The sequence below is a fragment of the Neolamprologus brichardi genome, chromosome 5 (genome assembly GCF_056152115.1).
Source record: "Neolamprologus brichardi isolate AB-2024 chromosome 5, ASM5615211v1, whole genome shotgun sequence".
Taxonomy (NCBI): Eukaryota; Metazoa; Chordata; class Actinopteri; order Cichliformes; family Cichlidae; genus Neolamprologus; species Neolamprologus brichardi.
The window spans coordinates 3,965,342-3,990,585 of record NC_142108.1 but is presented as its reverse complement, the minus strand read 5'-3'; the positions used below and the strand labels follow the sequence as shown (position 1 = coordinate 3,990,585).

The window sequence follows — 25,244 nt, the reverse complement described above, 5'->3', positions numbered from 1 at the left end:
TGTTCTGCATTTAGAAATTTGACTGCAGTTATTTTCAGACCTTCACCAATCTGTCTGTAAGTGGTTGTAGTCGGTCTGAGTCACACGGAAACTGCTCGGAGACAAGTTGCATCCCACCAGGTGACCTGAGCAATCATCTTGATTGATCAACAGTTGTCGCTGCATTGAAACTAAAGCAGTGATTTCTTTTTGGTTATTCTACGCCAGCCTGTTTTGGATATAGACTTTTTTAACTTAAACATCAACTGGTGCTGGTGTGGTGCATTTACTGGATATCACTATTTCACTGATATTCATCCAACAGCTTCTAATGGGCTCTTACTCAGTCAGTTGCCACAGGCCTATGGCTTATGTAGCTAAAGAAAAGATAGAAAAACAAATGTCGAGGTTGAGTAGTCATAGACAAACTGCTGCTATTTCGTCAAAGTTTGTCGGACACCGTGTTTGGCACTTTTGTTGACGCTATTTATGTGGGCACAGCTTCACATTTTAAAGCTGTGCCCACAACAAAGTTAATCATCTTCTGTCCATCTGCTGATGCTTTGATCATTTGCTGCAGCTAATGATCCATGCGACAAGGTGAGAGTCAGTGGTACAGGTCTGACTAGGGGAAAAAATCAATATCAATTACACCTATATTGGAGAATTGTCAAAACTAAATGCCCAGGTGTCCCTGTCTCACCAGTGTCTGCCAATAGCTTTGACTGGAAAAAAAAATTCTAAAAAAAGCGCATACCTGCTTTATCTCTAATTGACCGTTAACCTTGATGCATGCAGCATCACGAGAAAATAAAAGGCAAGTTTGATTAGTCACGATCCTGCATGAAGCATCTGAGAAGGTTTTTTTCTGCAGTCGCATTCGGTGAGTTTTAGCATCCAGGGTGTGCGCTCCACAGCTGGGCTTGATTTATGCCACTGACAAGGCCGTTTCTCTCCAGCACAGCACACTGTGGGGAAGCTCAAGAGAGACAGCCTTTCAATTTATCTCAGACGGCCCCTCCCCCGGCCCGCACTTCAGGGTTTTTAAAGCAGTCGAGAGCATAGATCAACACCTGAAGTTAGGTCCCACCCCCTTATCCCAGCTCAGAGGATACGGTGACCTCGCCTCCTTCTTGGCACCCTCACCACATTACAGCTTCTCGCCTCCAGCGCTGTTAGTGATGCTGACGCTTTGATATAATTATGATTAGAAACGCTTCCTGCAGGTAGGTCAACGATGGCCGGCGCAGGTCGGAAATAGTAACACGAGAACGCCTCACCTTATCTGTGAGTTTACCACGGAAGGCAAACACAATATCAAGCACATCCCCCGCAGTACTGTTTTTTTTTTTACCCCTCCACACTTTCCACATTGAGTTAACTGGTATTTGGAAGTGAGGTAGTGAGTTGAGCACGCTGTTTGTGCTCTCAGGCAGTAATCTTTGTGTACAAAAGGCTTTAGCTGAGACTAATTATTTGGTGAAATCACCGTAAGCTCGCGACGATCTCTCTCTTCCTGTGGTCTCATGGCTGAGTAATTCCACTGATAGAATCTTAACCCCTATTTTCACAAGCCGGCTTTATTTACCCTGTTAATTAAGCAGAGAGGCACGCCTCCGTCCTGCAGCCGCGCCGCCAATCAGCCGCAGCATCTCGGAATCACCGAGCATTCAAGAACGTTCCTGTTTGGAACTCTCCAATCAGATCTGATCTGTGATTACGCATATTGTTTGCATGTCGAATTCTGATGAGTGCGCTCCTCTTCTTCAACGGCGACTTAGCGAGTTAGCGTGTTTATGTGGAGGACGACTTAATATGATTCCTCTGTTTGAGGCGCCCACCGTTACAAACTCGTTCTACATTCCAGGCCCACACTTGGTTCAAAGCTGTTCCTCTCAACGCGCAATTTCCTTCCCTTTTTTTTTTTTTTATTACAGATTCATTATTTGGATTGTGACAGTTTCCTCTAGACATCTAGAATTTATCGAACAGATCAAAGACAAAAATATGTCTGAATGAAACATCAAAACAAGGCTTTCAAGTGTTTGTTTGTTTTTATGGTAAGGAAGCTTGGAAAAAGGCAAAGTGTGCATCTGTTAACATCGTCTCAGAGAGAACGTAAGGAAATCACGAATACAAAAAAACACAAAAAATAAGGCTTTCAATTTGGACCGGGCTCTTCTCCCGCGATTTCCACTTCACAGCGCCTCGTGATAGCTGCTCTGTGACTGATGTTATTTGTCTCTTTCATCTTGGTGGAGAGCAGGGAGGATCAACGCTGTACAGCCCCTGTCCTCTGAGGCTTGATCTCCCCCCCCCCAAAAAATACACACCTGTGTTTTTTGGGATTACACGAGTGCATTCGGACATCTCGCCGTGTTCAAAATAATCGCCTCCTCTTGGAGAGAATTACAGCCGTGTCCATTAAACCGTGTGAGGCAGGGATGAAAGGAGTGGCACTTGTGTTCATCTCACCTGTGAATTATTGATACCTGCCCCCCCACACCCCCATCCTCTGGATTCTCCCGGGACCAGGGTGGAAAATGTCTCCTTGCATAATGGGCACATCGCGCAGACATGTTGTCTGGGCTGCAGCGGAGGAGAGAGAAGACAGGGAGCAAAACAGAAATGTGTTAATAGTGTGCCTCCATCTCTTATTCAGCACTCCTGCGCCTCGGCTGACTTCTACTGTATTTGACCTCATCTTTTCTTCCATTAGCTCCAGACTGAAATGACGAACACTTATGCAGACATCCAGTCTGCTCCTTTTCTCTGTGATGTCAGTGAAAGGAAAGTTCCTCCCCGGTCTTTACATGAATCTACAGAGAAAAGTACACGATACGGTGAATGGCTGAGAATAGTCTTGGCTCTCTCTCCTTTGGGCTTGCACCACTTGTTCACGCTCTTACAAGACGCGCCATCGCATGATGGCTTTTTCGTCCCTGAGGGTAATGGGATGGGGGATATACAGAGCACCGCGCACAAACGTGGGTATTTAGTTATGTTGAGGAATTGCTGTGAGCATCGTGCTGCAGGTAGACTTGATCTGGGTCAGAGCTTGTTCTAGTTAAAGCAGCATGCCTTTGCGTGTGTTTACGCTCGCGCTTAATTGATGCGCACCCTTAAATTTCCTTTAAATACCACGAGTCATCACAGCAGCTCGGCTATAAACACGGGAGCGGCAATGCAATGCAATTCAATTAATGTACAGCAGTTGTTTTAATTGTGCTTACTCGGCTCCGTGTTACGGCCACTTGTAGGGCCGCAGTGCCATTTAATGGGCCGCTTTCCTCATATATATCAGCCTGCAGGTTTGACGCCATTAACTGTGCGCCAGCCCACACTGCGATATGCCCCCGTGTAACTGATGGTCATTGTTGGCTACTCTGCATTCAGCACTTTTCTCTCAGCCTGATATAAACCCAGAAGTATCCACTCAGCAGCACCATGTGGTTTTAGAAGTAGATTCACTTACACTAACTACCTCTGCACTTTCTTATCACGTCCACCACTTGAAAAGAAAAACCCAACAAAGAGGTGGGGTGGTGGGGGAAAGACAGTGTGCCACACTGTATCAGCCACATTTCAGCTAAATGCTCCCAGTTAAACGCAAACAACCGTTCTCACGTAACGGTGATGAAAGCTGATGAACTCGGACTGCGTCAGCAAATATTTGTAACAGTCAAATAGCTGTTTCGAATAGGTTTTTAAACCTGGTTGGACTGTTAATTACTGCAGTAGTAGGTATTTGGACACAGTGCTGACAGATAGTTTTAATTGGTGCTTTTAAAGCAGCAGCTATTAAGGGTCAGAGGAATAGCCCGGCTGATTCAGATATTACATTTCAATAACTTTTACTTTCTAGCGTGATTACAAAAACAGAAAACTAATTTTAAACAGGATTTTCTGGAAATCTTAAAATCACCATACTTTTAATTGGACTCTCTTTCAGCTCAGTATGGTTTTTTTCTGGCCCAGAGCCTCACTTTTTAGATTGTCTCTCATCATATCATCATATCCACAGTGCATTTTTCAGCTAACAGGCGTCTGTTTTCAAGAAAATATGTCCATGCTTTTGTACAGTACGCTACCTGCCCGGCTCTAACAGCAGCAAGATAAAGCAAAAAATGAGCTGGTGAACGCGGAGGCACATTATCCAGAGATATTACAGAGAGAGAGAGATAGCACTCAAAGACTCCTAAGCTGAATTCCCTCTGTGGGGGATAAAAGGGAAAAAAGCTTTTTAAAACCTTATGTTGGGTCAAAGTCAGTCACATTTGACTGGAGATTCTATACATGTAGCGTTTTTAACCTGGTGACCATTAAAATTAAAGTTCATTTAAATAATTGTGCACAGTAAGTGCCCAGAGCCTTTGATTTAACAGCTGTAGACACACGTGTTTCTAAGAGTCAGATAGAGAAACACAAATAAAAGGAAGATTTTGTGCACACACCTCATTACTTTTGGTTCCCACAAGTCAGATTTCAGTGTTATTGGGAAATAGTTCTCCAGGCTTTCTGACATTGGCTGCTTTTTCACTTATTTTCAGTTCAGTCTTTGTACCTGATCATTTTCAGAGGAATGATATGTCAGCATTAGGGATGCACCGATACCGATACTGGTATCGGGGCCGATACTGTAAAATGTGTGTGTACTCATACTCGTAAAAGTTAACCGATACCATGAACCGATACTAACTTATTTCATTAGTCAGAGGGTGGCTTATCATTTTTGTTGTAGTTTTTTAGATTGGCCACTAGGGGGACATCCCACGCAAAACAGGCACAGGGTTAGACGAGTCAGACTGGCGGCTCCAGATAAAAAAGAGAAACTGGAGGCTGCTGTAGCTAGGCTAAACAAAATGTCAGCAGTGTGGACCGGAACAGCCAACTTTAACTCAGGTTTTGGAAAAGCGAAGAAAAATGTCAAGAGAAAATCCACGGGCAGTTAAAATAACAGAGGCTCTGACTCATTTTATTTCTCTGGGTGACCAGCCAATGCCGGTTGTGGAAAACATAGGACTGAACCGTCTTCTCAGCATACTCGAGCTGCGATATGAAATTGGACACTCTGCAATAATTGAAAAGTTTATTTTATTCTCAAACCTAATTTGTATTTATTTTATTCCAAACAGAAGTGTTTATTTATTATTCTGAAAGCTCGAGACAGTGCCAATAGTTCAGTGATATTTTGTTAAATTACAATGTGGAGACTCTGCAATAATTTAACAGAAGTGCTTATTTTTCACTTGAAATTTTTTTTGTGGTCATTTTTATTACGATTTTATTTTTTATCGGCAGAGAATAAAATAAAACCTGTCTTCCAATTCATTGCATTTGTGTGTGTGTGTGTGTGTGTGTGGTAGAAGTATCGGTTTTTGTACTCAGTATCGGCAAGTACTCAGATCCAAGTATTGGTATCGTATCGGTTTGAAAAAGTTGGTATCGTTGCATCCCTAGTCAGCATGTTGTGTGCCGTTAGTAGTGGAGAAAATAAGAAGTGGCAGACCACCTAAAAATATCCAATGTCCTTAATAAATAGAAGAAAATCCAGCAAAGACCTGACACAGGACCTAAGTGTGGCACCTTTATTTAATCCATTTACTATCTACTCATGACTCGTCAGGATTACAGTGGAACTCAATGGAACACTACTGAGCTCAACATTACTAACAGCGTGGGATTATCCTGACAGAGAAGGGACGAAAAGGCAGCGAGCCTCCAAAGAAAAGTTTTGGATGTCCATCAAGAAGACTGGAGAACTATTCCTGAAGAGTCTGCTTAAACCTATTACAAGAAAGCTTGTTTGAGTTCCATACGAAACAATGACTTTTAACCTCATTAAAACTCTGTTTTTGCTCGTTACACCGTATTTCTATTTTTGTTTGCATGTTTCAATAAAGTTTTCCCAGCAAAATACACAGAAATGACATGTGGCTCAAGACTTTTACACATAGTCTCCAAGTGACCAAAAATATAACTCCAGATGTTGCTTATTCAAAAGAACGTTTTAAAAACATCTTTTGAAAGCAGCGCTCTTACTGTAACTCTGATATTGTGACGACGGTTCATAAGGACAAACTGAAAAAAGCTTTGAAGTTTACTAATCTGACATCCACTCCTCAGTTTTGCATTTCATGACCCTGAAAGATGACTCTGATTAAATGCCATGTAAATCTTCAGGGAACAATATGCTAATGTCGCATTCACAGATTTATGAGCCTCCCCTGAGGTGGCTCACTCACACTTCTTCATTTCTGTTTTATATGTTACTTCCTGTTTGGAAGTTAATGACTAACTCTGATATTTACCTGCCTTTTATCTCTGTTATACTCTTCGTCCTGACAAAACCTGCTTTTTAGCGCCTAATTGCTACACACTCTTCACCAGCTAATTCCTGCATGATGACTTGCCTTTGAGAAAGTGGCGTCCTGTGGGTCTGTCGGATTCTGTTGCCACTGAAAAGGACAACGGTTATAGCAGCTAGCATTTGTTTTGTTTCTTTAATGTAGAGTAAGTGATTATTGCAGACTTGGGTGTTCGTATGGACTAGCAGAGGGTCTTCACCCTCACTGCAGGCCTCTATTCGCTTTGACTCCTTTGACTGTTTTCACAGGTGAACGGGGCAATTTAGCTGCCACACATCATGTTCCCCTCTCACAATCAGGCTGACGCCATTATACAGTTTGCCGAATCAGCAGAGCGTTTCAGATAATTAAAATTCAGTGCGCTTTGATGAGGTGGTCCACCCTTGATTTCCCCCAACACTTTGCTTTCAAGGGCACAATTTCCATTCTTCCTCGTTATTTACAAAATGTCAACTTTTGTTAAGGCCTTTTGACCTTTTTTGAAGCACTTGTGGCTGTTGTGTAAAGGGCACGGAGCCACTATTGTCCTAGATATCTCCAAGTCATGTGTTGAATTAATCAGCCCTGAAAATACACTCCTATTTCTCATTGTTGTCATCTGCAAAGACGCAGAACCTAATTAGAGACAGTGAGAAATTTTCTGTTCTGCGTATTCGTCACTTATCTTTTGTGCTATATCAGCCATGCCACGTAGTTAAAATTTCACGATGCATGCACAGCAACATTTGTTCTTCTTACAAAAATCTGTTGCTTTGACAGTCACATCAATTATTTCCTTTTTTTTTTTGTAACCACAGAATCTCCATTCTGGACAACGGTAGTCTGCGGATATGGAATGTGACCAAATCTGATGCAGGCCTCTACACGTGTGTGGCAAGAAACCAGTTTGGTGTGGCAAGCAGCACGGGAAGCATCATAGTTAAAGGTATTTCCTGTTCAGCCTTTACGATTCACCACTTTTGCTTTTGCAGGTTTTTCCATCCCATATTGGTCACCTCTGTAGTTATAGAGAGAAAGGGATTGTTCTCCAACAACACCATGCCAATAATGAGATATGTAGATAGCTGGCTGACTGCTTGAATAGTAAAAGGGAACATGAGTAGTGTTCCTGTACTCATCTTTGTGGATTATACAAGGTCATTTTGTCAGCCTGGAACCTTTGTATTTTGTGCAGTGTTTTCCACTCGCTTATTTCTAGTTTTTTCAGTTCTTTTATCGTTTTGGTTGATCATGTCTAAACCTCTAAATCACTCAAAACTACCTGGTTAGACTGAGGCCCCAGCTACACAGGCCGAGAGATGGTGGACAACCATTTGGTCATGAGAGGAAAATGATTGCTGGACGTTGCTGGGGCTTGATTTGAAATCAGTCATTAAAACCCCAGTTATGCACACGTAGAGAATGGTCAGCGACTCACCGGTGGATAGTGAAAAGCGTGGTTGTTGGAGGTCGCTTGCTCCTAGTAGAGTTGGTTGCAAAGTCCAACTTTTCTGCAAACACCAACTATTTCCTAAGCTGCAGGGAAACTGTGAAAAATTTGACATAAACTGGAAATGCAGATTGTTTGCCTTCAAAAGTTGCAGCTTGTAAAATGTAAAGTAAGTCACAACTTTTACTTTGAAGGATGACAAGTGACAAGTACTGGCAGACAAGTCTGCATCTTTCATGCAAACTACAGGTGACGGTGGAGTCTCAAGGAGGACTCAAAGCATTTAACTTTGTCTGAGGAATCTAAGTCTACCTTGTTTAGACTGAGTATTGCTCAAATCTTTAGCTCTGAAGCTGAATGCTGCTCTTTCACCCGCCTCCAGTGGCTCCCTGCAGCTATCAATATGGGAATGACATTTTTATGTATCATTGCTGTAAGTTATATCCACCAAATCTAAAAATGTGTAGCTTACACTGAATCAAAGAAAAATGCTTTAATATGTGCATCGAGCTCCACATCCTGAATCTTGCTGAACCTCAGTAGTGGAGGTGGTTAGCGTGGATGCAGACACATAAATGGCTCATTTTTGTATAGATTTCTAATACAAAAAAAGAAAAATGTATTAGTGCATGATCAGATTTGTTTGCTTTCACCAAAGAAATACTGTTTTCATAGTATGCCTGATCTGTCGCTCTACTGCTTTGTTTTTTTACTTCTGCTAATTTTAAAACTGTTCATCTGCTTTATGTCTTATTTATGAAGTAAGCTACATGTAAGCTGATCATTTTCACAAATACCAGCAATGTTCAAAGTAGTATGCAGAACTACTCAGTTTAAAAGTAGGCCTGTTCAAGCTAATAGGCATTTTTTGCTCCCACTAAACTGTCGGAGTGCTGTGTTAGTGACTGAATTAAGTAAACAACAGGCAAACAATAAATTTTAGTTTTATAGCTTCATCAATTAAATAAAAACATTGTATTATTGCAGAGTAGTCACAAAGATTTTAATTATATACTGAATGGAAATGTTGATAAGCTAATTAATACTTAATAGGCTTAATTATAAGGTACAAATATGTTTTGCTCCTCTGTACAGACATTTTTGCCTATAAAAGCTTACTAATGATTTTTTGCCAGTTCTTTGTTACAGTAGGTTTCGCCACTAAAAGCTACTTGAATAGATGAAATTATGGAAAATTTATTTGATGCTTAAATTTATTTAAGCATCATTTTTCTGATTTTTGCATCCAGATCACCCAGGAATTTGACAGGTGAACTGTTGACTGGATATATTAAAGTTGTGACAATAATAGTTACTTAACATTTTCTTGCTCTTTTAATATACTTCTTATATATCCTGGTGTTTTAAGAAATTTGCAATATCCTAACTCATCCTGAATAAGAGTCCTCCAGAGTCGTCCTAAGAGTAAAGGCGTGGGATGCCTTTAGTCCTTCTGTCGACCCATTCTGTGGACAAACATCAGTCTGTCTGCCTCACGCATTCTTCAACTGCCCAAATATTATAAACGTTTTGTGTAAGATGTTTCAGACTTTCTGTAGAACAGATTCAGTTTCTGGATTCAGTTCTGGAATAGCTCTATTTGGGGTGAAAGCAGCCACCTTGGAATCACCGGATAACCAACAATCAATCACACATTAGTTTGTTTTGTGTTATTGCTCACACAAAGACTCATTTTGCTGACTGGAAACAAAAGAAACCACCTTGTTGATGAAATATTTATATTAGAAAAAGATCAAATTCACACTGAGAGAAAATGGGAATTAATTTTATACAATATGACAGCCTGTAATTTAATTTCAACTCACCAGAGACTATTTGCAGTAATGCTGATGACATCCCCTGTTTTTTATTTCATTACTGAACCTAAAAATCCCAATAAAGACAGTTAGAGGGAAAAATTTGTAACAGCTCCTCTAAACATTGACCAGTGACAAGTTGGGAGTGATGGATCAATTTCTATAAGAAGCGCTTTTCACAGGCTTAAAAGTCACAAACCGCTGTGCAACAATTAAAACACGATTAATATCAGTCTGTAAAGTAAGACATGACAGCGGCTTTGGTTAAACAGCATGTATCAGTGCCCCAGGAAAGAAACCAGGCTGCTTCATCATGGAGACGAAGCTCTGGAATGAGAAACGCATACAGCAGCTGCAGTGGACAGAAGCCCACACTGTTCCACGTACTCCTGAGTACAAGTATTTAATTTTCATTCATAAAAAATGACCGACACAGAAAAGGGGCACAATTTATGAAGCATCCAAGTATCCCCCAATCTCCATCTTCTGATAAGTCCCACAAAAAGCAGTTTTTTCCCCCTCTCTCTCTGTGCTGTCATTACTAGACAGAGACACCTCAGCTGCTATGTCTGTTTGCAGAGATGTTGAAATCATTCGGCTCACTGCCTCGCTGTGCCCCCCAGTACCAGCAGAAGGATATACTGCGTGAAAAAAATAGTCTTCGTGTTGTTGGATCATCTGGGTTGGGGATTGCATTTCTGCTCCGGTGCTGTGACTTATTATACTTCATTAAAAATAAATGTGAGCTGGGTATAAAGTGCTGTGCATTCTGCGGCGGCTTTATGCTGTGCACACCGCAGCTTTTCAGTCCCATTTCCACAGGGGATAGTGTTCTCACCTCGTCAGGCTCCCGGAGGATTTGCTGACATATTCGGTGAACTATACCCTCACTGTGACCTCCTTTTCACAGGGGTTCCTGGGCTCATTTGTGCTATCGTTACATGTTCTGTTTTGACCTTCCTCGTTGAGCGGCTTCTTTTACATTTATAGAGTTATTGATTTTCAGTATTTTGCCCTCAGGGAGAAAAGTTCACGCCTCATATTTCAAAAGGTTTTTCATATAAAGGTTTTCTATATAGATTTGCATGTGCTCTGTAGTTCAGGAATTTTCGCACGACGCATCCAAGTACAGTTCTCGCAGCTACGACTGCATTTCTTCGGCTTCACCAGAAGCAGAATATTCCGAGACGTCGAGGTAAACCCCGTGGGTCAGAGCATGCTGCAAATCCGCTCACACCTTTTACTCACCGCCTCAGAGAGAGTACGATTCGCTGTAACCTCATATGAACATGCAGAATACATTGATCATTCGTCTGCGCTGTTATTAAATACCCGTGGGGGGGAAAGAACTACACAGGTCAAAAAAAACAGTAAAGAAAATCTAATAAAATCGTGCCCAAATCCTTCCAATACCCTGTGTGAGAAATACTGCAGCTAAAAATCATTTTTCATAAAGTCTCGAAGACAGAGCTGCTTCTTTTTTGTGTGTAGTTTATAGTTTTTGCTCAGAGGTTCAATCCATTAAATTGTCTTTCTTCTACAAGTTAGCAGTCTGTAAAATCCTTTGAAATGCAGTGTCAACAGTCTGCTACCATATCAAGGTTTTTTTCTCCAATTATCCAAGTAGTTGCCATAGAAACATGGATTAATTGACTTGCTCAGCCCCTGCAGGCTAGTGTTTGATTGAATACTTTAAAAAAAAAACACTGATTAATGTCAATGAGAATAACAGCGAGAAGAAAATCCTGTTATTGTATCTATATGTTCATTCTCCTTTTTAGCCAAAAACACGTCACATAATGGAATTTTAAATAACTCTGTTGCGGCTCTGTCTTCTGTAAATCACTATCAAGGCGGTGTTTCCTTTTTCTGTTGAATTATAAAAGACAGATTTCATATATTATGAATGCCTGAAAGTCAGCAACAGTCAAGGATGTGGGGAGAGCTTAGAGTGCACCTTGCCGCTGATTTATGCTGATGCCTCGCTCTGGCTCCCATTGACGACTCTGCCGCTCTACCAAATGCAGTACGCCTTGCATAATAGAAGCGAGAGAAATTAAAGGATCACGTAACCTCAGAAATTCATTGATGACACCTGCAGCCGTTACGTGAATTGCAGTTATTATTCTGTTTCTCTGGGTTTGCAATGGCTTTTGCATGACTTGTCCTACTCAGGTCTTTATTTGGCTGTATGAGACATCTTGCGTCTGCGCTAGCAGGCACGCTAGCAGGCACGCTAGCACTAGGTACAATTTAAAAAGACCAACCGAGATCAATCAAAATTGATCCTAAAAAACCAAACAATGCCTCGATTAAGCAAATACTCCACCCACGTTGACTGCAGTTTTTCACTCATGGTTAAATTCCAATATGGCCAAACAGACTTCTAAGTTAAAACTGGTTAATGTTACCTATAGATAACATAGATATCAGAAAATGGACAAATTACGTAATATCTAACAACAGATGGTTTAAAACATGTTGTGTAGCATCCAGGTTGGGAAAATTAAACCAATGGCAAACCAGTGCCTTAAATCTGGATTCTGTGTATAGGACACCAGCTCTATGGTCTACGCATTACCATAGCAACCAGAGAGCATTAAGGGGCAGAGAGGAGGATGTTACTCTCAGTGTTGTTGGCGCTTTTCAGGAGGACGCTGCTGAAGTTACACAGTTACACAGTGGATTTGCAATTGTTATTATATTTACAGAATACCCCAGTTTTTGTCTTGGTCGTATCATTTTATTTTGTTGTATTTATCCGCAACACCTTAAACGCTGGTCTGTGAAAATATTGTCTGACATTAAACCGGTCCGTGGCGCAAAAACGGTTGGGGACCGCTGGTCTACGGAACAACAGCTTTCCGACTGTATCTGTACAAATACTTTCCTGCTGAGTTTTTAGGTCATATTAAACGAATGTTTTAAAAGATTTAGTCATGCCAGATCTGGCTTCAAAGCGGGATTTCAGAAACCGAACAATAATGTGTCGCTATATCCATCTTTTACACTATGTATCTATCATAGCATTTAGCTCGCTTACTTAATCTTGCTTAACTTGTTTGCTAATGCTAAAGCACAGTACTGTTGATATAGCAAACAGAAAACAGGCCTCTCTTATGGCAATGCCCTCGGGAGCAAGCATAATCATCACATCCTTTGGATTTTTGCAGAAAATATGTCCTCACATAGAAGTTATGCTTTAGGCTGTGAGAGCCAATGAGAGAGTTGTGGCATGTCATTTTATTTATTTCATTAAAATTTATTCAGACATTTCCATAAAGTGTTTTTTGGGGGGGTTGTTTTTCGAACATTTAATGATGATTAATGTATTTGTCTCTTGCAAATGTTAATTTCTGGGATATTTTAAGTGCAACTTTAAAACCTGATTAAAAAGTACAGCATTGCTGTACCATCCTGCACCAGTTCCACTCTCTCTTTCCCATTTATCAGACACTGTGAAATGAAAATGGTAGAGAACACCCCCACCTGCCCCCAGCCAATCAGTGGGAGTAAGAAGGGGGGCAGTGGAACCTGCTGCTCTCCCTGTAGGTTCAGGTTGATGGCCTATATGCGGTTTTCCAATCAGGCTGCAAAGAAACACAACCATGTCTGTCTTCTCAGCATAAACAGACACCGCTGTTATCCACTCATTATTCTTGTGAAAAGGAATATGGGGTTTATTTGACACCCTCACACACTCGCTTCCTTTCCATCATAATATGTTAAAGCTGTTTTCTGTGGCTGATGTACAAATGTTCCTGTATATGAACGTGTGCCTTTCTGTCACAAGTGATATTGTTTGCAAAATGGGATGGGGTAATTTACATGCACTACTTCATTGAGGATTGGAAACCTGTTTAGCGGGGAGAAATTTGTGTTGCGGGATCAGCCCTTATGGGAGATGACAGTAGTTTATTCAAATTGACTTTGGTGATATGAATACTGAAAAATACCTGTCAAACAGCATTCTGTATCTCCCGCTGTGAATAAGCCACCTAGCACACAGCAGAGGAGCAGTCACAACAGATGAGCCCTGTTAATGTCCCCATTATTCCAACACTGGGGGGATATTAGCAGATTAATTGCACTTGATTATAGACGTGCTCTCGGAATTTTGATTACACGGGAGATGAGCCGTTGCAATTAGGGTTGCCGCCGATCATTACGGATGGTCAGTGAACTCAAAACTTCAGAGATCCTACAGTGTTCACGTCGGTTTGCCTCTCTCAAGCCTGGAGGCAATTCATCTTTGCGGCGCTGTGACCCGCTGTAGCAGCCATTTGTTTTGGAGACGTTTCAAAGGTAGACGAGGAATATTCTGTCATTGTAGGCGACGTCTAGAGAGATCTTTTTCGTAGATAGTCGCGGGTCACCGAATGATCTTAGTTTCCCTCTGTCTGCACCACAAGGTGCACATGCGTGGATCTTAAAGACTGAAAGAAAGATGAAACTAAAGATGTTCACCGTGGGATGAATTATCAATTTGGTGATCCTGTAACACAGGGGTGGGCAACTCCAGGCCTTGAGGGCCGGTGTCCTGCAGGTTTTAGAGCTTACCCTGGGTCAACACCCCTGAATCAAATGATTAGTTCATTACCAGTGTTTGGGAGAACTTCAAGATATGTTGCGGAGGTAATTTAGCCATTTGAATCAGCTGTGTTGGATCGAGGACACATCTAAAACCAGTAGGACACCGGCACTCGAGGCCTGGAGTTGCCTACCCCTGCTGTGGCATTTTGTCAGCGCCTTAACCAGGACAAAAATCTCACTGTATTCACTCATGAAGAGTCACCTAGAAAAACATGATTGAAAATAAGCATACTATACTACGAGTATGTTACGTCGTCTATCCATTTTGCACCACTTATCTGGTTCACAGCAGCAGTCTGAGCAGTCCAGACTTCCCTTACCCTGGCCCGGGGGACACCGAGTTGTTTCCAAGCCAGCTGAGTCCTGGGTCTGGCCTCAGGACCTCCTCCCAGTAGAACATGCCTGAAATATCTCACCGAGCAGATATCTGAACCACCTCAATTTGGTTCTGTGGATGAATGATGTGGATGAGCGATCCAAGTAGCTCTCAAATGACCATTCTCCTCACACTGCCTCTAAGGAAGAACTCAGTCACACTTTATAGCTCTTTAACCCTGCTTGTAAAATTGCATGTTTGCACAATTTCCAACTAGTGCTAGATTGGTACAGTAAATGGATTGGTACAAGCACTTTCATGCAAAAACTTTGATTTTTTTTCAATCACCAACCTTAATCGGGCTCTCAGTGCACTTGCACTACCAGCACAGTCATCATGTTAACAGTGTCTGGATGAACATCTAAGCATACTTTGTTAGCTGCTGAAGACTCCACGACAGAAGACAAATAATCTGTTTCACTTTACACCCTGGACTTAAATGCGGTTACCAGTTCTCTGCTGAATCCCTACAGTTGCTTTTCCAAGCGAGCCATGTCATCCAAGTTGGATGGCAGCAACGATGTGAAATAAATGCGATGTGTGATTCCTGACAGCCATATAGAAAAATAATGAGCTGCCATCTGTCAGTAATCACCAGCAGGTTGCTACAGATGTGCCACCACACAGCATCCAGTACCGAGAGGATCTTGTATCTATCTGTTGAGCAATGTAGACAAGGTTTTCCTCGCCATTCAAGTTTGTCCTTGAGGAACCTTTGATAGGTCCTTCAGAAAATAAGTGGAGCACAAAAACACTGCAAATCGGAGGATTTTCTGATGTGTTGATGAAAGCATTCTTCGTGTTCTGTTGATTTGAAAAGGAAGAGGAGGTAAAATTGCGAGTGAAATGATTGCTTTTTAAAACGGTAACCACTTTTTTTTTGTTCTTAAACAACCTGCTTGGAAATTCTGAGGATTCGCCAAGGTGATGCACGATGCTACGCTGATTCACTTTGAAAAACCTTAGCCTGACATGGTTCGTCACAGTTTAGATCCTTTGTGAAGACGTCTTTTCTTACCTGCCAGTGAAAGGAAACATTTCCTTTTCAGGTTTGTGTTTGTCTTGAACCCTGACGAGTCCGGATCTTCTGCATGGGTCTCAGTTTAAAGATGATTATAAATTTGTTTTCCAAATACTCTAAATCATGTGGCCTGTGTCTCGTCCCTGTGCTCCACTATTCAAACTCACATTGCTCACCTTGTGAGGAAACTTACTGAGTATATATATATGTGTGTGCACTGAGGGAGACTGCACACTTCGCATTAAGGCTTTAGATCATTAAAGACAGAGGATTCTCCACAGCAGGAGGGGAAATGTGTGGGCATTATTCATAATGTTGGAAGGAAGACTGGTGAAACTGGCCTTGTGAGGCATGTCAGTGTGCCTCAGAAAGGAGCTCAGGGTCATTTGGTAACTTTAAGCTAGCTCTGTTTTCTGGTCAACCATATGTTACTGTTATACAGCTTCTCTGAGTGTTCCCACTGTGTGCCAGTGGTCTGTATATCATTTGTTTGGCTTCATTAGCTGTCTGTGCGTCCTAGGCTTCCTTCAGCTGCTTTGCCTAAGAATAGAATGCCATGCTGATTGCTGTTGGTGTTTTTATTTTGCAAATCAGCTCCAAAATTGCATCTGATATTTTCTTCTCTGTTTCTTTCATCATTACCATCTGTTGTGAATCTTGTGCCCTTTATATACACAGAAATTCACATTAACTACTTATATTCAGATTCCAGCCAGAAACTCATAGACATTTAGAAATAAAGACATAGTTGCTGCTGGTGGCGATTTATCAAAAAATGACGTAGGTGGTTGGCAACCTCGCTTTCATAGAGGAAGAAAACCAGAGTACAAGCAGTTGGCAACCAGCTGACTCGAGTCTCCTATTCAGAGAGACATGTCGCAGAGTAGTTTGACTCATTGAGGCAGACTAACTCAGACGGGTTAACAATCTGTCTGCGTTTATAAATTAGACAGTAGTTATTTGCAGACCTCTCTGAGAGTGCAGTCTATCCCCAATCACCTTGCAATGTTAATATATTTTTTCTTATCAAGCATTTTTCTACTCTGTCAGAGCACTGAAAGCACTTTACACAACTTGCGTCATTGCCTGTGCTTCATGCCACAAGCACTTTCTATGTAAGCGCTTTCTATCTAACGTTCACACTCCGATGAATGCATCGGAGAACTTGGGGTTAGTATCACGCCCGAGGATGTTTACCACAAACCACCAGCCTTTCACCCGAGCTACAGCCAGGTGAAAGAGCAGAGGTTTAGAGTGTTGCATAACCAACTGGTCACCACAACTACTTGCAATTAGTTTCTGACAACAAGAAAATTTAATACAACCACTAATTTGTTTGTCTTAAAGGTCTGGTGTAAGTGAGCCATTAAAAAAGCACACAGTTAGATCATGCTTTACTCATTAATTAGTTCCGTTCTATGACTAAAACATTGAATTTCTTATTGTGGTATCATTCCAGATCAAGTCATGAATGCAAACAGTGGAGGATGTTCTTTTAGAAAAACATGGTATCAGATTTGACACCCAAGTCATTTCATGTTGATTCAATATACTAATGATATACTAAGTAACAATATAGTGTTAAATACACAAATTTGTCTGGAAAGAATTACCAAAAATCCAACTCACGATAGCAGCTATTTTTTTGGACATGGATATTCAAGACTCTTCACCTCCTGCACAGGTAATTCAGCAGTGAGCAAGAGATGTGTTTAATTTTTAAAACAGATTTTTGGAGGAAAGCGTGAATCGTAGTGTTGACTTGAAGGTTTCAGAAGCCCGTGGTGCTATTTTAATAGTTTAACAAGGTGTTTGTAAAAACAACAAAAAAGAACTTACATAGTAGTACAAGTTAAAAAAGTATGATTTTGTCAAACTTGATTGCATTTAGTAAAGTCGGGGTGGCTCATGTCTAAATGCTTTGAATTATTTGAATTATTAACTGTGCAACAGCTCATATTACATGTATCACATGTAAAATATGCTTGAATGTAAGTTTTACGTTGGTATGACATGTTTATTATATAAGACATGGTTTGCATGGTAACATGTAGTTAAACAATGATGTAGATAACTGAATGAGCCAAAGTGGCACTTTGCACTTCTGTCAGAGCGATAAGCGAGCAGCATGGTGGGGAGAGAGCGCAGTGGTTTTAATAGGCTTGGTTAAGTGGTGAGATGACGTTGACAGACAGATGGTTGAGCTGTGCTAGAAAACATGTGATCATGCGTCAGTATCTTAGCTGCTGCTTGGATGAGCTAGGTCAGCTGAGCACTGATCATTTGACACTGTTTGATTACACTGGTTACCAATGTTTCAGACATCCTCAGCTTCATCACATAATATATGCTATTTCTGTTTGATTTTGAAATCCAAATGTGACAATTAAAATAGCTGAGTAACATTTCCAAGATGGTTAATTTGTTTATATCTTACTGCTATTGTACATTGTTTTGAAGAGTTTGAATCATAAATTGTAAGTTTACTTTATGGTCACTTCACACTATAATATTTCACCTTTAACATTATGTAAGAATTAAAAACATCAGAAAAAAGGTCTTTATAGCTCAGACTTGAGTGAAACAAAATTTTACAACTAATAGCAGATTTATTTCACCTCAAACACCAAAAAACTGTTTAACAGCTTATTGTGAAAGAAGAAGAAGAATTACAGATTTCCTGCTACTACAAAGGTCATGTCGAGCGTCTGAGTACAGATGCGGGACACGACCACGGAGATAAGATTTGGAATTTGACATTTCATACTTGACACATTTCTATGAATCTGACCTAATGAAAAGCAGATTAATAGTTTAGATAGTGACCATCTAATAATTACTATAGTTCCCCCATCCTGCCCATTTTCGCCAAACGTTATAGGTTAAAATGTATTTAAGTGATTTCTGGCTTCAATTAAAATTTTGGGTCTTAGATCTGACCAAGTAGATTATCATGAAAACTAGAATCAATCAGCAATTTTAAGCAACAATTTCAGTTTCAGTGACTAAAATTTCATTAGTTAATGGAACTTTTACAGTCGCGCACTGCTACCAGGGCACTTGGACATCTGAGACGTTCAAAAACAGAGACAAGAAACCTTTTCAGAGACAACCTGCCTTTTCACATAACAGCTTTCCAGTCACTCAGTCATTTAAAAACACCGTTAAAAATCAACTCTTCTCACTGGCTTTCAGGTCTAGCTCAGCAAGTTATCCTGGTTTTTTTCTTATTCAGTCTATTACGGTTTTATGTGAATACATTTTTACTGAATTTGTTATTTTACTGGTTGTTAAGTATGAGTTCTGTTTGCATTGCCTGTACAACAGATTGTTTTTAATCATAACTTGACTTGGGATCTACAGTAACATTGCTGTAAGCAAGTACTATCAGACTCTGATTATTTATACATAGTATACAAAACAAGTGAAGGAGGACCTTCACCTGTCGGATTTTTCTCCCACAATCACTGTTAGAAAACCATCATAGCGTCAGTATTTAATGGCTTGCTTTCATAAGCTCACTTTGATTTACATTTTTGATTAAACTGAGGCCGTGGGTTTCTTCAGCCGAGGATGGGCGACAGAGTTAGACGTGGTCTCTTGTCCACAGAGCCCGAGGTTTTTCTTCTTACTGATGCTGACTGTTACTTAAGGTGGATATTTCAAATAATAGCCTCGGGCCTGAAAAAGTTCCCAGGTCCCTCCCGGCCTGTCTCAGCACACGGGCACGCTCTCTGTCTTGTCTCGGACTGACCCTGCTAAGTGAGCGTTACTGTCCTCCCCGTTTACAGTGGCAGTAGGTAACAAGGCATTATACAAGATAGAAATCAATCAAATTATGCTCAAGAGTCCAGTGTGTGGTTGTGTAACCAACCTTGGTTATCCGTATAATCTGTCACAAATCATGACAGAGGAGGGTAATAAGGCAGCATACCCCCCCCCCCCCCCCCCCCCCCCCCCCATCATTGTCACTGTGAAACCCCCGGAGGCAGTAAGACACCAGGCAGCTCACAACCACACGACACAAGGAGAGGAGATGACGATAGGACACACCAGTCCTGCTGTAGAAATAAGGAAGAGAAAAATTGTTTATTCCATGTTACAGGTAACACGAACAGTCAGTTCTCTTGACTGTGGATCTCTGTGGGTATTTCCTCTGTAGATCCTTCCCAAGCCTTTCTTTCCCCCCACCACACATTTCCTTCTTTCTCCTCACATCATTTGGAGTAACCATCTCTCCAAAAACACGACTGCAGAATACACCTGACACTTTTTTTTTCAGAGAAATGTGTTTCTTAAGCTTTATATTTTTTAGCTTTTCTGTTCCTTCCTGCACTTGTTCTACAAGGTGTAGCCAGCCTGCAGAAGCAGACCGAGCACACACAGAGACTTGAATACCTCCTGTGTGTTATTATGGGTTTTTTTTCTTTACTGCACCGCCATCGTTCACCATTTAGCCCCTGCAATAGAGCACTGGGCTTCTCAGACACACTTTCATTGTGTATATGACAAAACCCAGCAGCTGATAGCATTCTGGCCTGAAATCAGAAAACGACTAGATAAATCACATTGGGAGCGTGCGGTAGCATCTGTGTGTGTGTGTGAGAGGGGGGGGGGGAGCCAATACAATGAAGGTATCGAATTCACTGTGGATGAAGACTGCACTGCCGGCACTTTCTACATGAATCTATGCCTGTCCAGGGATCATTTGCCATGGTTAATTTAGTCCATGTGCTCAGAGTGGCTATTTCAACCAAGTAATCACAGCACCCCCAAGAGGGAGACAGGTGCTGCACACTCTGAGTATAAAGCCTCTCCCTCCCTCACGTCCTTCCACCTTCCCCCTCCATCGCTAACATACGAGTGCAGATAAGGGACGCTCGTCTTATTCCCATGTGCAGCCACTGTAATGCACTGCAGGACAGAAAAGAGAGCACTGACGACTGGAAGAAGTCCTGTTTGCTGTTTTCCTAGCAGTTCGATTTGGGAATTGCAGCCGGATCGAGGGGAGTTCCAGTCTGCAGGCTGAGATGACAGTGACACATGGAGGCATCGCGGGCTGCAGGAGAGACACGTCTCCTCCGAGTCCCCACAGAGACAAGCTCAGGCCGAAACTAATACCAGTTATTGTAGCTGTGCACCCTAGTTTGCTATGTGCTCCGTCCCGTATATCCTTCTATTAACTGAGTCTGACATATCCATAAGGATGATGGAAGGGCTCGGCTTTTTGCAAAGCCATTTCCTGTGCTGAATTATAATGCCTGGAAAGAGTAGAGGCGCGCAGCGTGCTTGATCAGACGTGCGTGAATATGAATGTGTGTTTTTTCAGAGCCTACCGTCATCACCACGCTGGCCTCCACGCTGGACGTCACCGTCGGGGAGAGCGTGGTCCTGCCCTGCCAAGTGAGCCACGACCCGTCTCTGGAACTCAAGTTCACCTGGTTCTTCAACGAGCAGCTCATCCACTTCGGGAGCCACGGTGGATTCTTTGAAAAAGTGGGAGGCGTAAGTCAATATTCCATCATTCATGGTTTCTGACAGGCCTCTGGTTTTAAAACAAGCTGTCATGTTGTGAGAGGTGCGCAGACAGGATGCCTTCATACATCATCCGGGAAGCCTTTTTGCTATGAGCGCTTATATAGTATTTGGACATTTTATCCCCAAGAAAACAAAATATGCCTAAAAACAACAAAACTTGAAATGGGGGTACATTAAAGGTGCATTTCTATCCCAGTAGCTATTATCGAAAAACATTTGCCCCCTAGAATTAAATAAGGCAGTAACTATGTGTATGTGTTTGAGGATTTTAGCCACACTTTATTTTCTTTTTAAAGTATATTTTTCAGCCAAATGAAAAGAGAAATCAGGTAAAATCTTAGTTTTACTCTCTAATTCTATCTAATTTCTTATCTGCTTGAGCAGTAAGGACAAATCACCAGGCTAACACATAAAGACGGACAATCAAACACTCTCACATCCATACCTACGCCCAATTTAGATTCACAGATTAACCTAAAATATATGTCTTTGGACAGACACAGGGAGAACATGAAAAGAAGGCTTCCCGGCTCTGTGGTTTGAACCTTCCCTTGGTTTCGTTCTCCCTGTGCTGATGACTTTTCTTTGGGTTTCTGCTTCATCTGTTACAGATGGGAGACAGATAAAGCTTTGAGTGGCTGTGAGGCTAGAAAAGTGCTATACAATGCCACTGACAAGTGTATGATTTAATAATAACGTTATATCAGATTTCCTCATTATGGTACCAAATTGTCGGTAGCAAAACAGCGTACTCAAAAGGTGCAACGTGGTGCTTTCAGAGTGCATCACCTAGCAATATATATATATATATATATATATATATATATATATATATATATATATATATATATATATATATATATATATATATATATATATGTATGTATATACTCATTTCTGCTGTTTGTTACAATTTGTTGTCTCCTGCTGTTTTTCCATCAAAAGATTTTATTCTAGATATAAAATACATTATTATATAACAGCAGTTTACTCACCACCTGTTTCAAAACACAGTTTAATATTTCCTTATCCACCACGGGGAGCATTAGTGATCATTTGTGTAGATTTATGTTATTTTCCTGTTTTTTTTTTTAAACATATTATATTTTTAACATCTGAGACTCATATTAAAGTAAACACTGCTAGAGCCGGACTGCAGATTTTTTCACACCTAACTAATTATCAATATTTGATGACTGAAAAATCCAACATATCATCGGATTGGTTTTTTTTTTCAGACACTAAACATGAACAAATTTCTCTTTCATTTTTTATGTGTTGCTATTTATGAGTCCTTGCTAAGATAATACGACAATGCAGTTTAAAAATAACCTTGTTTTGTGGTCACATGTTTGTGTGTTTGTGGCATTTCAACTTGGTGTTGGCCAAACTATTCAGCATCAATGCTCCTAAAATGGTTGAAGGGTGTTTCTCCCAAGTCTGCTATTATATTGTTTAAATACCAATAAATTGGCAAATAGCTAATATCGGCCTCTAAACACACCAACGGTATAGACTTTATCCCTGGAGCACAAGCTGAAGTTATCCCCCATTGTCTTCCCCCCCAAAAAACGAACGTGATATGATGGCAATAACCGCAGCATATATGGCTAGATACTGATGTTTCCACATGCAGTCAGACCCCCTAATTTTAGTTTTATATTTGTATTAATGCAACAAAAAATTGAATGAAAATAGAGTACCAGATAGATGTCAGTTAATTACATCTATCAGCAATATAAACACAGAAGACTAAAGGTTCATCCACACAGGAAGTGATTCATGCAGCACCCTGTATCAGAGATTGACAGACCACGTGACTTTCGCGCATTGCATGCCGGTAACTCGTGGCAAAACAATCCAAGTACCGCATCAAATGCAAGCATTTGCAGCACGCAAAACGTTCATTCTCCGGTTCCAATACCTTCTTGCTTTTTCTTTGCCCCCCCAAAAAAAGTTATGTACAAAACGAAGGAGAACAATGCCGGTCCGTACAAAGACAGACTTGATGAAAAGGCAAAGAAAAGATACGAGGAAAAAAATCAAAGGAGTGAAAGGGTTAGACCCTTACGAGCACACAGAGTGGACAAAAGACGTTAGCGTGCTGCCCAACTTTCACCACGCTCATATTTATAATTATACGTTCTTGGAGTGAGTGCATACACTCATGAAGTTCAGTAACTTCAGGTCACTGCAACAAGCCCAGGTACAGTTTACCAACGGATGGGTACAGGACCATGAAATGCACCGTATAGAACGAAAGACCATCGTATGTATCATAAGTTTACCAGTCTCACAAATCGTCTTCATAAATACACATTCGTTAACCGTTTATTAATAGGACCTTTGAGCTCAACGGTAATTAATTAGTAGTGGAAATACTTTCTGGTTCGCATTACAGAAATGTAGCAGTGACAATAATATTGTATGCTGTAATCGTACTGGGCAATTAGTGATAGCATAGCGCCACAATTTCTGTTCAGCGCCAGACTTGCTTGTAACCTATATCACCAATTATGTTATGAAAAATGACGTATTAACTACTACAAAACACTGACCTTTGTGGAAATGCTTGGAGCAGACTAACCTGCGAGCTGGAGTGTTCTGGGACGTTATATTTGGTCTTTGAATGGCTGCAATCCAGGCCATCTGTCGCCTCTTTTTACTTCAGAAACATGGCTCGAATAATTTCTCTTCAACGACGTAATCCGATATAAAAAACGATCTCTTTACCCGTCGGCTTCCCGTGGCTGTCATGCGACCGGCTATTGCAGTTAATAATACAACAGCTTCTTGACAGTTTTTTGTGTTTCTTTTTATCGCTGTGTAACTGATTTCAATTGAAAGCCTGCGTGCGCTAGTACCTCTTGCCACGAGTTCCCAGAATTCTTTGCGGTTTTACCCTTGAATGACGTCACATTTTCAATCTCTATAGTTAGTTGCTAGCAGACATCCCAGGTTTATCTTTGTAACTGTTGAATATATTGTCATTAAACAGCACATTTCACTTTCATTGGTAGTCGAGTTGAACAAAGTTTTGTGTTCCCAGCAGTCATTTCACTCACTGTAGCTTTAAGACTCTGTATGTCATCGGCTTTCTGTTATATCTTGTCGCCAAGTAGCTTCCTGTGTGGACAGTTGCTAAAAAATTGCTCTTTTGGTGAGACAACAAACTAACCTAACAACAAGTGAGAACAGAAATAGAACTTGTCCACAAATAGTTCCGGCTGACATCCAAACTGGAGTGTTCAGCTGTGTTTGTGCCCACCTCGCCAAAACACTGTTGTGTGTAATTTCAGGAATGCTAATATTTGCTAATGTGCTAGCATGCTAACGGCCAATGGCATAGCTTAGCTGTAGGGTTTCTCCCACGAGAGAGCATCATTTCAAATTCTTTTTATTGTCACACTCCAGCTTTGATAACATATATTCCACATAAGCCGAGGCACATAATGTATAATTAAAACTCAAACCTTGTTGAGCTTCGTGGAGGAATCCTCATTTTATTAGCACCACTGCTACATAAAAGACATTGATTTATTGCCCAACCCCCTTCAGAGATTTCATTGTATAAAAGGTCCAGATGTGACTCTGAAGATTAATTGGTACATCAATATTATACTTCTTCTCTTAGCGGGGTCATAATAAATTCAGCCGCAGTGCAGAGGGAATGTTTGTATCAAGTGTTTAATTTATGGGCAGAAAAAAATTTGCTGCCTGTGGTTTATTTTAAAAAGAAATTTACATACATGCAACCAGTCTCAGTGAGCTCCTGTATACTTTATAAAGTCCGCAGCTTATACCTCAGCATGCCATGCACTGTTTTGAGTTGGAGGGTTGTTTTTTTTCTCTTTTAGTTAAAAAATGCAAGGCTCCTTTAAAAACTGCAGGCAATACAGAGGAAAAAAAATCCAATGCAGAGGCGTTTTTTTTTTTTTTTCTTTCTGTTTCCTTTATGATTTAGGTGTTTCTAGGATCGTGATTTACAGTCTCCCCTCCTTAATAAATTGCTGTTCGTCTACACTTATATTGATTAAGCTACCAGCCACTCCATAGAATTCTTACTGCCACTGTGCCACATATTTCCGCCATGTCCAATTTATCACAGAACCTGCTCAGTTCT

At 40.9% G+C, this 25,244-nt stretch overlaps 1 protein-coding gene and 1 long non-coding RNA gene across 3 annotated transcripts in view; one reads left to right on the top strand and one right to left on the bottom strand.

Annotated features, from left to right (window-relative positions):
• The window catches only part of cntn4 (contactin 4), a 191,719-nt gene that overhangs the window by 153,192 nt on the left and 13,283 nt on the right, over positions 1–25,244 (top strand). For both annotated transcript variants that reach the window (XM_087840514.1, XM_087840512.1), the window contains exons 12-13: positions 7,145–7,272; positions 20,913–21,088. In XM_087840514.1, the coding sequence (XP_087696640.1) occupies positions 7,145–7,272; positions 20,913–21,088 (304 nt within the window). The remainder of the gene's footprint in view (positions 1–7,144; positions 7,273–20,912; positions 21,089–25,244) is intronic.
• Positions 19,563–24,678, bottom strand: LOC118453748 (uncharacterized). Its single transcript, XR_004843430.2, has 3 exons — positions 24,595–24,678; positions 20,920–21,069; positions 19,563–19,644 (listed from the first exon to the last, which is right to left on the bottom strand). It is a non-coding gene; the product is annotated as an uncharacterized LOC118453748 (long non-coding RNA).